Source organism: Lethenteron reissneri, chromosome 18 (genome assembly GCF_015708825.2).
Source record: "Lethenteron reissneri isolate LAM-NWPU_2019-01 chromosome 18, ASM1570882v1, whole genome shotgun sequence".
NCBI classification, from domain to species: domain Eukaryota; kingdom Metazoa; phylum Chordata; class Hyperoartia; order Petromyzontiformes; family Petromyzontidae; genus Lethenteron; species Lethenteron reissneri.
Genome location: NC_083796.1, coordinates 15,972,818 through 15,990,536, shown reverse-complemented (window position 1 = coordinate 15,990,536; position 17,719 = coordinate 15,972,818). Strand labels below are relative to the sequence as shown.

At 50.3% G+C, this 17,719-nt stretch overlaps 1 protein-coding gene across 1 annotated transcript in view; it reads right to left on the bottom strand.

Moving 5' to 3' along the window:
- The window catches only part of LOC133343609 (uncharacterized), a 37,754-nt gene extending 28,647 nt beyond the window's left edge, over positions 1-9,107 (bottom strand). The window contains exon 1 of the mRNA XM_061553300.1: positions 8,581-9,107. Within this exon, the coding sequence (XP_061409284.1) occupies positions 8,581-8,620 (40 nt within the window). The 5' untranslated portion in view covers positions 8,621-9,107. The remainder of the gene's footprint in view (positions 1-8,580) is intronic.
- Positions 9,108-17,719: the final 8,612 nt, after the last annotated feature.

The window sequence follows — 17,719 nt, the reverse complement described above, 5'->3', positions numbered from 1 at the left end:
CCCCACACGATAGAACGTGATGGCGTAAGTGGCACGCACACACACCACACACACGTCCCCATATACAGTACAATAGGCCATGCGTTATAGCAAAGAGCAGCACTTAGACCGGTCAGTGCCGTTGGTCAGCGCCCAATAAGGCCGAGTGGACAATGCGGCTTGGGTCACGTCGCTCACTCCTTCACCTCTGTGGCCCGCGCACCCACGTGCATCACTAGGGATGGATGATTTGGGGAAAATATCTAATTGTGATTTTTCTGACAGATATTGCGATTTGATTTGCGATTAATTTTTTTTAAATCAAGCTTCAGTTCAATATTTATTGTGTCATATATTTAAACACGTGATGGAGCATTACCACACGATACCATAAAAACAGGAACTGCTCTATATATTCTAATGCAAGGATGAGAACTTTAAAATATATGAATTGCTTCAAACGTGTCTTTATTAAAACAATCAAACATAGAACAACTGTTAAGTTAAATACATCAAGTTATAATAATAAAAGATGAAACAATTCCAATACGAAAGTAATAGGACTTTTCAAATCGCCAAAAATCGCAGCCTTTACGATCTGCTTATCGCATTATTTCAAATTGCGATTTCGATTTTAAATCGATTCATCGTTCAGCCCTACCACGCACCCAAGTGCTGCTCGCTTTTGGGCCGAGTCAACTTGGACCGCCGTCCAAGCGAAGTCGGGACAGGCACACCACGAGCGGACGGTGACGCGCACGGCCACCGAAATTCAACGTGGAACTGGTTTATATATAAAACAAAAACTGGAGGCCATACATCATTTAATTTCACGCTTTCTGGTCCGTGTAAGCATGGGCATGATGGCAATCGCCATTTACGACAACCGTCACCCGAGGAGGGTTCCTTTGCAGCGGCGCCGCCAATAATACCAATAACAAACAGCACGGCCAGGTATTGTGTAATCATATTCTTGTAATCCAGACACTTGAATGGGTGGGGTGAGTGGATCATTCAGAGATAGCGCCATCGTGTTTGTGATGAATACGTGATGTGTTGGTTACGTTAAAATGGGTTAAAATATCAGCTTGCCTTCTACAACTGCCTAATCTCACTACTACATAATCTCACAACTGCATAATCTCTCCACTACGTAATCTCACAACTACACAATCTACGACTACATAGTCTCACAACTTTTTAATTTAACTACATAATCTACAACTAAATTATCTCACACCTGCACAAATCTACAACTACACAATCCCACAACTAGATAATTTAACTACATAATCTACAACTAAATTATCTCACAACTGCAAAAATCTACAACTACATAATCCACAACTATATAATCTCAAGAAAATGTGCCTCTCTCACACGCTGCTCACAATTATGATGTGTGAAAACGTCGCGGTGGTCATCGTGAGCACGTTACAACGGTAGCAGTGCAATCACGCGATGTTGGAGACAGGCAAACGTGATCACAGATACGGAGATGTACAGAGATAACGACTGAAGACGTCAATCAGCAACATCGTCGTTATCTCCAAATAAATAAAGTCACTTAAGTGATGGTGGGGATTTGCTTTTCTGCATGACAAGGCTCCCAGCAAACTGTTTAAAGGATTAAATAATCCCCCGCGATTTGGAAAGCTACGTGAAATAAAAGTTAACTGCTTTGAATTTCACCATTTGGTTCACGCGACAACAGAAAATCGTTGGCATGCTATCGGACAAGACCAATTTTTTTTACACGTGGATTAAAAACTTGTTCACATTGCATTATAACGCGCGTGTCATTTATCACCACAGCACCGTATGGCATGTTTAAGAGTGTTGGCGCAGCCGTTAACGCACTGGCGCTATGAAGCCGAGCACCCTGGGTTCAATTCCTTCCCACGCGTAACATCTGTGGCAAGTGACTTTTGAACCGGTCCAATGGTCAAACAACCCCCATATCATCAACGCGATGTAGGGGGCCCTTTATCGAATGGTGGATTGACAAAGGGCATTACATTATTATTGGTATGATTATTCATCCATGAAACCTGAGTCTCAATAGTCTCTTTTCAGCAGGGTCCAACTTTTGAGACGTAAGCCTAGTTACATTTAGTGTGCAGTGGGGCTGTACGCGTGGTTGGCCTATGAGAAAATCATCCGGAATGCGTCTCAACTAAAAAAACGAAAACTATTTTTAATTTACCAGTTGAGGCTCACTAAGCTGCATGGCTCGTTTTCAGAAGCGACCTGGCCACAAATGATAGCTCAACAAAGTGGCTCACCACGTGGGGATTCATGAGCAGACAAATACCCTAAACGCACGATGCTTCTAAATTGTGGAGGGAAAAACAAAAATAATCTGGAGAAAAATCCACGCGACCACGGGGAGAGCACGGAAACTCCACATATACAAGAGTCATGGTCGGGATCAAACCCACGACCTCCTGCATACCAGCCGAGGGAGATAAGAACTCGCCCCTGCGGGTTCTGTGGTTGGATCTCGGAGGCTAAGCAGGGCTTGGGCCAGGAAAGTCCTTGGATGGGCGACCACCGTGCATACATTATATATAATTATCTGTTACAGTCACTGGAGGCTACTTGTTGGGCAGCAGAGGGCAGTACGGCCAAAATCAATTGCTGCAAAGCACTGCATTCTCTACGCTCCCACTGCTATGCTGCCTGCCTTCACCAACCCGTAATGACCAGCTTGGTGAAGTATGGTCAAATACTCCCATAACACGGACAGCATGGAGAGGTCCTCATCCAGCAGTGGATATATATAGCACACACACACACAGGCGCACATGAATGTGTTTACTTGTGGATGCTTTCGCTCTGCAAACCGCACTGCTGCAAAGATTAAAATAAAATGTTGCAATCATACCAACCACAATCCCAGCAATGTGCTTGCAATGAGTACTTGTTATGAGCTGGAAAGGTACTCCTTTTAGGCTGAGTCCACTTTAGGGGACACAACATCGGCACCCCAACACACACGCACACAATGAACACGTGGGACACACAGCGCCTTACCGCGCAGAACGCACAGGCACACACCATTACCACACACAAAGACAAAGATCCATCGTGTAGCCTTCACAAACTATTGAGGCAAGTGTTCTTAGCGAGTAGCACCTATGAAGGCCGGAACGGCACACGAAGGGAGTGTGTGGCCAGCACCACGCCCGGCCGCCTTTGTCTCCCTAGTGGCGATGTGTACATGCTGCAACCAGGTACCCGTTTGAGGCTGAGTCGACCTAGGGGAGGCCCATGACCGGTTCAGATTCATTGTTACTGATGGTGTTGGCCGTGAGCGGAAATAGAACTCGGGTCGCCGGGTTCGTACCCACCCCCATACCATTACCACACACACACACTGAGCCTCACACACACACAGCCTCACACACACACACTCAGCCTCACACACACACACAGCCTCACACACACACACTCAGCCTCACACACACACAAAGCCTCACACACACACACTCAGCCTCACACACACACTCAGCCTCACATACACACTCAGCCACACACACACACTCAGCCTCACACACACACTTAGCCTCACACACACACAGCCTCACACACACAGCCTTACACACGCACTCAGACTCACACACACACAGCCTCACACACTCCCTCAGCCTCACACACACACCTTCAGCCTCACACAAACACAGCCTCACACACACACACTCAGCCTCACACACACTCAGCCTCACACACACACACTTAGCCTCACACACACAGCCTTACACACGCACTCAGACTCACACACACACAGCCTCACACACTCCCTCAGCCTCACACACACACACTCAGCCAACACACGGACTCAGCCAACACACGCCCACACACGTGTGCACACAAACGCCTCGCGTAGCACTCTGCCCGTGAAAGACACACATGCACAATCACACACACACACAAAATATACACACACACCCTCACACCATTCACTCTCAAACACATACACACGTACGCACACACACACATGCACACTTACATACATGCACAATCACACACACACACAAAATATACACTTACGCACACCCTCACACCATCCACTCTCAAACACATACACACTACCGCACACACACACACATGCACACACACATGCACATTCAGCACAATAAATAAAGACTTGCACACGTACATAAACACACACGTACACTCAACTGAATAACACGTTAATACTTCTATACACACGCACGCACACGTACACGCACGCTCTCGCTCACACACTGACATACACACACAACAACAACAACAGACACGTGCACGAACAAAGGTGTAAAAACAGCAGCCGCTATTCGCACACGAAGTGGCGGTGACGTCACCGCAGGGCTTGTGCCGGGCTAGGTGCACTTTCAGCCAAGTGTGAGAAGCTGGCTGCGAGCAGGCGTTCACGGGACAGGCCCAGGTGCTATGGCTTAAGTGATAGAGTTGACTGGCAGATGCACCACCAGGTGCTCCCCACTGTGCCACACAGATGTGCTCAAACGAACGCACATCATTCAAGCGTTCAATCATGCGCAAAGACCCCCCGTGTAGCCTTAGCAGAGTGTTGAGGGCAAGCACTGATAGCAAGCACCTAGTCGGCCAGCATGGCACACGAGGGGGTGGGTGGCCAGGACTACGTCCAGCCGCCTTTGGCTTGCCCAGTGGTGGTGTCTACACACTGCTCCACGTACTCATTTTAGGCCGAGTTGACCTAGGAGGGAGGCTCAGGATTGGTTCAAATATCACTTGTTGTTGGGGGGGGGGGGGTCGAACTCAGGTCTCTGGGTTCGCATAAGACTATATGGTCAATAGTTTGGGTTGCACGGCGCAACCAAGTGACTTATCATGGACAGGCCTCATATGCATTGCTTTAAACACGTACCATCAACACCGCAATGTGCGATTGTGATACAGAAAGCGATGCTTTTTGTGTTAACCTATGCAGGAAAGCTTCCATCGCTGAATCTCAATGCGTGATCTCAGGAGGAGATGCTGCTTCAGATGTATGGCCAATTTCCCCCTTTTGAGCCGTTTCTGTGTTGAAGGAGAGACGAGACATGAACCCGCGACATTCATTCAGGTCACGCGAACGAATGAGCCCTCTGAGCCAATTAACGTGAGTCAATATCCCGTGGTGAACGACGGTCACCCACCATCGTGATGTGTTAACGCAACGCAATGGCTCTCCAACACACCGGTGTGCTGTGCTCGTGACGAATTGGCCACGTTCTGTTTACGTGACAACCCTTACTAGTTGGCTGTGTCGGGTGGTGACGGGTTTTAACGACACATTTATAGATGTACGCGAACTAACCACACAAAAAAACCTCTATGATGGGCAATGCAATGGGCTTCATTATCCCGATCTCAACAACAACAACAAGAAACTCGATTGACTTAGCATGGCACGTCCATCACAGACGACCGCGACCGACTAATGTCAATTCCAATTATGGTTCTTGAAGGGCTATAAAGCTGAAACTTGGCACAAATGTCGCCAAAGGCGTATGCATGACGGTGACGGTCATGATTTATAAGGCCACTTTTTATACGCGGTGGGTGGCATGACCGGTTCAGGTATCACTCACCGCTGATTTTAGCCTTGGCCAGGAATCGAACTCAGTTGGCCAGATTCCGAGCGCCGTGTGGACATAACTGGGGGAAATCTGAAAATCAACGATGGTTCAATTTGGGCTTGTTGCTTCGTTTTCACTCGGAGAGCAGCTGGGTCAAGCCTACAAGGTTCTCCAATGCTTTCAGTCTGGCGATAAAGACTTGCAACATCATATAGACAGACCAGTGTTCTTACATCTTCACTGTAAACCAGGTGAGTCTATGGGCCCCAGGTGAGTCTGTAGACCAGTGTTCTTCACTCATCTTCACTGTAGACCAGGTGAGTCTATGGGCCCCAGGTGAGTCTGTAGACCAGTGTTCTTCACTCATCTTCACTGCAGACCAGGTGAGTCTATGAGCCCCAGGTGAGTCTGTAGACCAGTGTTCTTCACTCATGTTCACTGTAGACCAGGTGAGTCAATAGGCACCAGGTGAGTCTGTAGACCAGGTGAGTCTATGGGCCCCAGGTGAGTCTGTAGACCAGTGCTCTTCACTCATCTTCACTGTAGCCCAGGTGAGTCAATGGGCCCCAGGTGAGTCTGTAGACCAGTGCTCTTCACTCATCTTCACTGTAGCCTAGGTGAGTCAATGGGCACCAAGTGAGTCTGTAGACCAGTGCTCTTCACTCATCTTCACTGTAGATCAGGTGAGTCTATGGGCTCCAGGTGAGTCTGTAGACCAGTGGTCTTCACTCATCTTCACTGTAGATCAGGTGAGTCTATGGGCTCCAGGTGAGTCTGTAGACCAGTGCTCTTCACTCATCTTCACTGTAGATCAGGTGAGTCTATGGGCTCCAGGTGAGTCTGTAGACCAGTGTTCTTCACTCATCTTCACTGTAGCCCAGGTGAGTCTATGGGCCCCAGGTGAGTATGTAGACCAGTGTTCTTCACTCATCTTCACTGTAGACCAGGTGAGTCTATGGGCCCCAGGTGAGTCTGTAGACCAGTGTTCTTCACTCATCTTCACAGTAGACCAGGTCAGTCTATGGGCCCCAGGTGAGTCTGTAGACCAGTGTTCTTCACTCATCTTCACTGTAGATCAGGTGAGTCTATGGGCTCCAGGTGAGTCTGTAGACCAGTGCTCTTCACTCATCTTCACTGTAGACCAGGTGAGTCTATGGGCCCCAGGTGAGTCTGTAGACCAGTGCTCTTCACTCATCTTCACTGTAGACCAGGTGAGTCTATGGGCCCCAGGTGAGTCTGTAGACCAGTGCTCTTCACTCATTTTCACTGTAGACCAGGTGAGTCTATGGGCCCCAGGTGAGTATGTTGACCAGTGTTCTTCACTCATCTTCACTGTAGACCAGGTGAGTCTAGAGCAGGTGAGTCTGTAGACCAGTGTTCTTCACTCATCTTCAGGGGGCGGGGGGCATTTTCGCCGATAAGACATCATCAGTGTGAGGGGCCGCCGCACATTTGAAACCATGGGGGGGTTTAACAGCAGCACGATGATGATGATGGGGGTTGTTTTCACATTTTATTTATTGTCGAGGGCCCCATTAAAGGCCACCAGGGGGCCGTCAGTGGCCCGCGGGCCTTGCAATGAAGAACCCCACGATCAGTGGACCGAGTAATTCGCCTCCCGTGAAGTGTGACGCTAAAGCCGATAGAAAACGGGCAAAGTCTGCTTCCGGCTACTGGTACTGTATACGTACAGTAATACTGTGTACGTTACAGTACACAACTCGGTCGAACAGTCAATACAAGCAGGGCTGTCAGATAACGGCAGTTGTCTTGTGGAAATACGTGCCCCCTGCCATAGCAATGTGGAAAAGGCAATGTTGTGGGGAGCGGTGGCGCAGTGGTTAGCGCACTGCACTGTGAACCTTACGACCTGAGTAATCTACACTGCCTCCGTCTGACATGCGTGAGTGGCGAGTATTTGAACCGGCCTTGGCCCTCCCTCTATACTTTCCACCCCACTTCATCACGCCACACTGACCAGCGTGGTGAAGTATGGTCAAACAACCCCCAGACGGAGGCGAAGAGGTTTTAATCCAAGGGGTCGGATTCACAAAGGACTGTGGCATGTACACAGATGGCCCTGTGTAAGTGGAACGCTCCGTGTGCGTTGTGTGTGTGAGATGCTTGCGCCCATCGTAGGTGCTCGCTAACAGCACTTGCCCCGGCAGTCTGTTGAGGCTACACGGGGGATCTTTGCCTTTGATGCCGTGCCCATCAAAAGCGGGGGAGCGGTAGCGTAGCGGTTCAGCGCACTGCGCTTACCCGAGTTCGATTCACGCTCACGGCCAACACCAGTGGCGATGATATTATCTGAACCGGTCCTGGGCCTCCCCTAGGTCGACTCAGCCTGAACTGAGTACCTGGCGCGGCGTGTAAACTTCCGCTACCGGGGAAGACAAAGGCGGCCGTGTCGTGGCCGGCCTTCATAGGTGCTGCCCGCTAACAGCACTCGCCCCAACAGTCTGAAGGCTACAACGGAGGGGGGATGATCTCTCTGCCTTTGATGATGCGGCCATCATAATAAACAAACAAAAAAAAGCAGCGCACACACACACGCGCGCATCATCCATCACATTCGCATCCCTGTCACGCCACGGGGCCCCCTTACACGGCACGGACACACGGTCGCGATGTGAATCATCAACATCGCGAACCAGACGAGATCCGGGACAGAAACACACACAAAAACAACCTCCGTCGACATCGGCGAACGCCTCCAGCAGCAAAGAAGGTCCAGCCGCTGCTGCTTGTCTTAGTGTGCCAACAACGTGGCTTGAACACAAAGATTAATCATTCACCCCCCTATCATATGTAGTCTTAATGACATACTTTCGGGGCAAGTGCTGTGAGCGAGCATTGCACATGTGAAGACCGGCGGGGTACATGAGGTTGGTTTGGTGGCCAGCATCACGCTCGACCGCCTTTGTCTCTCCCGTTGTGAGTATACACACACGGCATTGTGACAGATTGCGAGCGTGGGATGTGATGTGGTGTGTGTGTGTGCTTTGAAACTCACCAGTCGTCGTGTCTTTGGTCTTTTTCACGTGGCACTCCATCGATGGATGGGCACAGCGCGTGCCAGGAAAGAAACAACGCACACACGTGCGTGCGTGTGCAAGTGTACACGTGGGTACGTGTGCGTGCGAGTGTATACGCACACACACAAGTGTGTGTGTGCAAGTGTATACGCACACACACGCACGTATAGACGGACGGACGAACCGCACTCACAAAGAAACCAGTTTCATCACAGCCTTAAAAGATCTCTCGCACCGCTCCATAAAGGCCAGCAAAGTCTGTCTATCCAAGTGAGCTTTGGAACAACAACAACAAAAACAGGAACAATAACAACGACAACACTCTGAACGGGTAGCTACCTCCGTCGCCACCGCTGCTGCTATGAGCTTCGCACGCACGCACGCACTCCCCTCCTACAAACACGCGCACGCAGACGGGGGCGGAGGCAGTCTGGGCTGACACGGAGACCCACGGCACTCACGCACCCCACACGCGCACACACACGCACGCACACACACACGGGAAGAGGAGAGATGTTGGAGGCTGAGATGAGTGATCTCTCTCAAGACAGCCGCGCGCCTTCCCTTCCCCGCAATTGCACGCGGAGCCTCGAGACAACTGGGGACGGGAGAAGAGAGAGGGGAGGAGGAGAGGGGAGGGAGAGGCAAGGGGAGATGGACGAGAGGCAAGGGGAGAGGGAGGAGAGAGCGGGGGGGGAGAGAGGGAGGTGGAGGAGGAGGGGGAGGAGTGGGGCGGTGTGAGCGGACTGCGGGTCTGGGCATGCGGCCAAGCGTGGCTTGGAGTGGCGTGCCAGCACGCACGCGCACGCATGAACACACACGCACACACACGCACGCACACACTCCATCACGCACGTACACCGTCTCACGCATGTGCACACGCACACTCCCACACACAAAAACTCATGAGCACACACACACTCCATCACGCACGTACACCCTCTCACGCATGTACACACGCACACTCCCACACACACGCACACATACACAAACTCATGAGCACACACACTCCATCACGCACGTACACCCTCTCACGCATGTACACACGCACACTCCCACACACACGCACACATACACAAATTCATGAGCACACACACACTCCATCACGCACGTACACCCTCTCACGCATGTGCACACGCACACTCCCACACACACGCACATGTACACAAACTCATGAACACACACACACACGCTCCATCACGCATGTACACCCTCTCACACACCTACATACCCACACGCACACAAACTCATGAACACACACTCCATCACGCACGTACACCCTCTCACGCATGTGCACGCGCACACTCCCACGCACACGCACACAAACTCATGAACACACACACACGCTCCATCACGTACACACACAAAGACCCCCGTATAACCTTTAACAGACTGTAGGGGCAAGTGCTGTTAGCGAGCACCTATGAAGGCCGGCACGGCACACGAGGGGGTGGGTTGCCAACGCCACGCTCGACCACGTTTGTCTCCCCAGTGGCGATGTTTACGCTCCGCACCAGGTATCCATTTGAGGCCGAGTCGACCTAGGGAAGGCCCAGGACCGGTTCAGATAATCGCCACTGGTGTTGGGCCGGGAATCGAACTCGGGTAGCCGGGTTCGTAGCGCTGCTAACTGCTACACTACCGCTCCCCACTATACACACACATACACATACACACGCTCACACACACACGCTCACACACACACACAGGCTCACACACACACATAGACTCACACACAGGCTTACACACACACAGACTCACACACACGCCCACACACACAGGCTCACACACACACAGGCTCACACACACACAGGCTCACACACACACACAGAGAGGCTCACACACACAGGCACACACACACAGGCTCACACACAGGCTCACACACAGACACACACAGGCTCACACACACACACAGGCTCACACACACATAGAGAGGCTCACACACACACAACTCATGAATAAGCACTCCAGCACGCACGTGCACTACCTCGTGCACAAATATAGTACACACAAAGATAAAGATCCCCCGTATAGCCTTAACAGACTGTAGGGGCAAGTGCTGTTAGCGATCACCTATGAAGGCCGGTACTGCACACGAGGGGGGTGGGTGGCCAACACCACGCCCGGCCGCCTTTGTCTCCCCAGTGGCGATGTTTACACATCGTACCAGGTACTCATTTGCGGCTGAGTTGACCTAGGGGAGGCCAGGACCGGTTCAGATCATCGCCACTGATGTTGGCCGGGAATCTAACTCGGGTAGCCGGGTTCATAGCGCAGCACAGCGCTGACCGCGACACTACCGCACACGCAAAGTCGCATAACTGATGCATGTGTACTGCCTTTTTAAATCCTTTATTAAGTTCGCTTGCTTGCTTGCGTGCTTGCGTGCTTGCTTGCTTACGACCGTGCAAATCTTTCGCTAGTTTTTTAACCCACTTCCCGTGATCCAATCGAGCTGACATTTTCCACACAGACTCGTTGTGTATGACAATTAATGTTCGTGAAAATTTTTTTCAAAAATTTTACACTGTTTAGGGAAAACAAATTAAATATTTAATTACCAATTGCTTAATACTGGCAGACAATCATCTGACCCATAGGTGGCAGCCATCTCAAGCCAGAGGACGAGAGGACTCTAGCCGCCACGCATATAAAGGATTTATAGTGAAAAACTTTGTTTTTACGGGTTATACTTATTTGTATTTGGATTGTCAGCCAACACCGGTTACAACCCGAAGTCGAGATACACCGATTGTTCTCTTTTAGCCCCGCCCACCCCCCAACACGTTCCATTCACTGGCTACCACATTCAGACAAGCCCCTCCCCCCCTCCCCCTTAACTTGTATTTAAGAGCTTGTCTCCTGGAATTTTGCCTCACTTGACGGTCCCACCTGATGACGGAGACTTGTGTTGCCTCCGAAACGTCGTGATTTTTATTATTTTATTTCTATTATTATTTCTATTATTATTATTTTTTATTTTTTACCTACGTGACTTTACCGGAAAAAAAACCCTAAGAGTATGATGCATGTGTAGTGACACAGCGCCGACTGCTGTACAGCAGCAGCAACTGCACTGGACACGAAGCGCACACGCTGCTGGGCACACACAAACACGCACATGCGCTGTGTGTGTGTGTGTGCCGGCAGGGCGGAGGAACTGGGGCAATGCCCCCGGTAGACCTCGTGGGGAGGGCCCCCTGGAACCCCGTGGTGAGTTTCGAGAAGGGAGGCCGAGGGGAATAGAAGCGGCGGAGAGCTCCGGGATGACGGTTCTGGGAGTGGACTCGTCTCAGTCGACGGTTCATCACGGACAGGGTCGTGCCTGGGACGGTCTCGTGTCTGGGACAGCGTGATCGTGAGAGAGGGGTGAGAGGCCGGAGTTGGTGGCACACACACACACACATGTGCCTCGAGCAGAGGTCGCAAACGGGTTTTGATTCCTTACCCGTACCCGTACCCGGCCGCACCAGGGTCGCAAACGGCTACCCGTACCCGGCCGGGTACGGGTAGCCGGGTATCGGGTAGGATACGGGTATCGGGTACCCGGTTGCGACCTCTGGCCTCGAGGGAAAAGAAGAAGAGCACACTCTATCACGCATAGTACGCACACTCATGCATATGCACAGTACACACGCGCACACACACACTCATGAATGCACATCGCTCAAACGCACACGCTCATGCATGCATGTACAGACACGCACATATAAACATACATACAAGCACACGTACACACACAACGTCATTCATACCAATTCATTTACGCACCCGTACATATACACATTCACGCATACGAACACAATATTTTCATACATACGCACAGACATACATACAGACATACACACTATCATGCATATTCCATCACGCATGCGTACGTAGACTCGTGAACACAGGCATACAAAAGACAAAAACAAAGATCCCCCCCCCATAGCCTAAACATACTTGCGAGGGGGTGGGTGGCCAACACCACGCCCGGCCGCCTTTGTCTCCCCTGTGCCGATGTTTACACTCCGCACCAGGCACAGTCAACTCTTGAGTCGACATGGGGGAAAGGCCTGGAACTGTGGATCAGTTGTTCGCCACTGAATGTTGATCGTGAGTCGCGGTTGAACTCGGGTCGCCGGGTTCGTAACCACTGTGCTACCGCTCAACATACGCAGACGTATCCATACACGTACGGACAGGCTCACGTGTACACACACGTTCGTGATAAAAAAAAAAACACACACACTCATGCATATGCATAGTTGTAAACGCTCATACATATAGACACATTCATGCATGCACACAAACACAATCTCGCCCATACACACACTTCTACGTATCCATGCATATTCATACATAAGCTCATACACACCTACACTCGTATATACACAGACGCACTCTTATTCATCCAAAGCCATGCGCCACTAAGTGGTGGTGATATCGCCACGATGCTCGTGCCAGGCTAGGTGCACGAAGAGGCCACGTGAAATGTTGATGGCTCACTGGCAGCGGGTCGTGGAACAGATCCAGATGTTATGCGTCGACTGCTCGAGATGACTGGCAGATGCATTGCTAACGCTTCCCACTGTGCGAACTCGCTGTGTGTGTTATGGCCACCCAGTTCTCTGTTCGTTATTTTGAGCATTTCTCCTCCGTCTTCATTGCCAAGTGCAATCAGCTTCATGTCCTCCTGTGCCACAACGGGTCATCTGTGCTCGAGCCCATGCCATGCCTGCGTAGCTCCATCTATCTGGCCTAAGAAGAAGCTGTTTGGGCATGCTGCAGCCTTGGCTGATGGAGGAGTTCACTGATGGCACTATCTTCTTGGTTCTTTCGGTAAAGTCACGTAGAAGGGGAATAATAAAATAATAAAAATAAAACATAATAAAATAATTCTCACGACGTTTCGGCCACAACGCAACGAAAGAACCAAGAAGATGACTCCCTGCAGTCTCGAAAGCTTTAAATCGAAATTTGATGGCACTATGTTCAGATCTTTCAATTAATCTATAAGCCCATCACTCAACTCAAATGTTGTTAAGCCTTCCAGATAGGATTGTCGGCAGAGAAAGCGTGAATATTTCAAGCTGGTGCATATTTTCCTGTCCAAGAGTCCGCGTTTCACAAGTACAGATAAGAGAGGACATGATTATGGTGAGAAGCCACAGAGCGTGATGTGGAGTGGCAGGCCAAGCAGTTTCCCAACATCGTTACACAACTGATGCATGGATAATGCTGCACAGCGGATTAGGTATGAGACCTCCTCTGTCAAACAACAACAGGCCACGAGCGCATCGTCATTGTATGGAAAGGCTCTACCTGTCCCCTGATTTGTTCTGGTGAGGCTGATAGGCCTCACATCTTAGCAGAATAACTCCAGGTTCCATAGATATATCTCCAACTACTTCTCAGAGTGAGCAGAAATCAGCAAGTGATCAGCATACATACAATGCTTAACCAGTAGGGAGCAATCCCTAGACCACACATGGTCCTCAATCAGCCTCTCATCGTATCTGTACCAAATGGAAATTACACTGGTACATTCGGAGAGGACCCCCTTAAAGTATGCGTTCAAAAATATGGTCGAGAGTGTCGGGGCCATAAGACATCCCCGTCGCACGCCAAGGTGAGCAAGAAATGACCCCGGCTACTGGCAATGAAGCTTTACCCAGGCCTGACACCATCATAAAGGTCCTTTTGTGATCAATGGGCAGTTAGGGTGAGGGACCTAGAAAGCATAAAAAGCAATGCAAACCTATGCATCTTAGTCTTCACTCGGGCATTAAACGTGGGGTTGAAATTGCCTACACACCTCTGTTGCAGCAGACAAAATTATGTGCAAGACGCCCTTTGGTCTACATCTAATTGCAGCTTTGCAAGCTTCTCCGTGTGGCTGGCAAGACCTTTCTGGGAGTGTTGAGGAGGGAGACGCCTTGGTAGCTGTCACAATCACTGCGGGTCCCCCTTCTTAAAATGGGGACCATTGGGGCATCTTTCCAATCACGCAAGGGCCCATCCAGTGGGCCAAGCGGTGTAAGTCGGCATACTCTTGCGACCTCTGAAACTTGTTTGGGAGGTCATCCTTGCCTTGTACTTGATCTGTTTTTCAAGTTCTGATTCAATTGTCGCGCCTCTGCAGCAGATGCCACTTCAGACAGCCCACTCACTGGGGGAGGGGTGGCTACTTCGTCCAACCTTGTACACACGCACACGTATATGCATACACATGTATTCATACACCATCAACAGACGTACATACAGAGATAGCCCCTTAAAGCTGTTTAACAAACTTTGGGGCAGATGCGGTTAGTAAGCACCTACTAAGGTGCGAAAAGGGCACGAGGGGGTGGGTGACCAATACCACGCCCAGCCGCCTTTGTCTCGTCAATGCTGAGGTTCACACACTGCAGCGGCAAACTACACCGTTGAGGTTGAGCCGACCTAGGAGAGACCCAGAACCATTTCAAAATGTGTCCCTGTTATTGGTTGAGAGCAAGAATCGAACTCGGCTAGCCTAGTTTATAGCACAGCGTGCTAACCATTACACTACCGCTCTTTGGTTCTTTCGGTAAAGTCACGTAGAATGAAAATAAATTAAATAATAGAATACGACGTTTCGATTGCAACAGAAGCAATAGTCATCAGGTAGAAAACAAACCTAGTAAATTCATAATATAGGTTTTTGGGTCAGATCGCGTTATTTATAAATGTGTCGTAACCCTCCACCACCCGACACGGCCAAACAGGACAAAATAATTCACTTATTTAGCCCACAGGTGTGTTGAAAAGAGAATCAACAGCATTTAAAAATTTGAGTACGACGTTTCGCTGATAATTACAATCAGCTTCCTCGGGCAAGAATGGTGAAGCTCTCCTGTTGCTTCCGGTCTTAAATAGAGCAGCATCAGGGTGACGTCATCATTTATTTCAATCTGGTGCAGTGATTCGAGCCTATGTGTTAAATTAAACCTAGTAAACTTAGAAATACAATGCAATACAACACAGAGTCGGCTAACACAACAGTCAACACCCTACCTGGTTGATTACGTTCTTCCAAAGATTGCTAAATTTGAGAGAGAGACCAAACGCAGACACGGAGATACACAGACAGACACACAGGCAGAGAGAGAGACAACACAGAGACACACAGAGAGAGACACACACATCGACGCACTACCGATCCACACAATACATAAACTAGTTTTTATTTTACTAAGTCAGGCCCACTGAGCTTTTTTTTTTCAGAATCCACTTGGCCACACATGACAGCTCTACAAAGTGGCCCATCATGTGGACATGCATCGCAACCAAATACTCGAAACGCACGTTTCTACATGTGGAGAGAAACCCCGGAGGAACCGGAGAAAAATCGACGGAACAATACAGACGTCAGGGTCAGGATCAAACCCATAAACGGGGCCATCCATTTAGTAGGTACGCAAAAATCTGTCAAAACTTGACCCCGCCCGCCCTCCCTGTATGGACTTTTTACACCCCCCCCCCCACTCCTGCGTACGTCCTATAGAACGGCCGATATTTAATCCACGCAGAAACGATCAAGGATGAATAATATTAACGCCGGACTATCAAACTCATTTGAAGGCCAAAGTAGACAAATTCATATCGAGGCTTAACATGCGGTTGGGGCAAGTGCTGTTCGCGAAAACATATGAAGGCTGGAACGGCACACGGGTGGGTGGCCAGAACCACGCCCGGCCGCCTTTGTCTCCCCAGTGGCGATGTTTAAACAGCGCACCCAGGTACTCGTTTGAGGCTGAGTAGATCTAGGTGGGGCCCCTCACTGCTGTTGGCCGTGAGCGGGAATCGAACTCGGGTGGTCGGGGGTCGGAGCACCACGGCTCCCCGCACAGATGCAAGCCCACGCACACATAAACAAAGACAAAGATCCCTCGTGTAGCCCTAACAGACTGTAGGGGCAAGTGCTGTTAGCGAGCACCTATTAAGGCCGGAACGGCACACGAAGGGGTGGGTGGCCAGCACCACGCCCGGCCGCCTTTGTCTCCCCAGTGGCGATGTTTACACACCGCACAAGGTACTCATTTGAGGCTGAGTCGACCTAGGGGAGGCCGGGGACCGGTTCAGATAATCGTCACGAACCCGGGTCGCCGGGTTCATAGCGCAGCGTGCTAACCGCGACACCACCACTCCCCACATACATACACACACACACACTCTTTCACATACATACATACACACTCTTTCACATACATACATACACACATGCGCATACATTCCAGCACGCACGCAGCACACAGACGCACACACTCTTACGCACACACGCATACTTCATCATCCGCAAACTCTCATGCGCGCACACAGACACAGAGACAAAGACCCCCCGTATAGCCTTAACAGAAGGGGCAAGTGCTGTTAGCGAGCACATATTAAATCTGGCACGGTGCCACGAAATGCTGTGGCCAGCACCACGCCCGGCCAACTTTTCCTCCTCTGTGCCAACTTTTTTTTTACGCACGACATCGGGCTGAGTCAACCTAGAGGAGGGCCCTGCACACATTCTGATACTACTCGCCACCTATGCTAGCCCTGGCCTGGAATCGAACTCAGGTTTGCAAGTGCACACGACCGTACACTCCACGCATGCATACTCAGGTGGGAACACGTATGCGCTAATCACTCATCCATACGGACACTTACAACATATAGACGCCATCTCTCAGGTACGCTTTAATCCTGGCATGCAGTTTAATGCACACAAACACAACCCTCTCGAACATAAACGCAGACACACTCGATCGCATACAAAGACAAATATCCCTCGTCATAGCCTTAGCAGACTGCTGGGGCAAGTGCTGTTAGCGAGCACCTATGAAGGCCGGCGCGGTACGCGAGGGGGTGGGTGGCCAGCGCCACGCCCGGCCGCCTTTGTCTCCCCAAGTGGCGATGTTTACACACCGCACCTGGTACTCATTTATCTGAGTTGACCTAAGGGAGGCCCAGCATCGTTCTCAGATAAATCGTCTATCACGCGTACACCCACAGACACGCACTCCATCTCGCACGCATACGTACACCAAGACAAAGATGCCCCTTATAGCCTTAACATACTCTTTGGGGCAAGTGCTGTTCGCGAGCACCTATGAAGGTCGG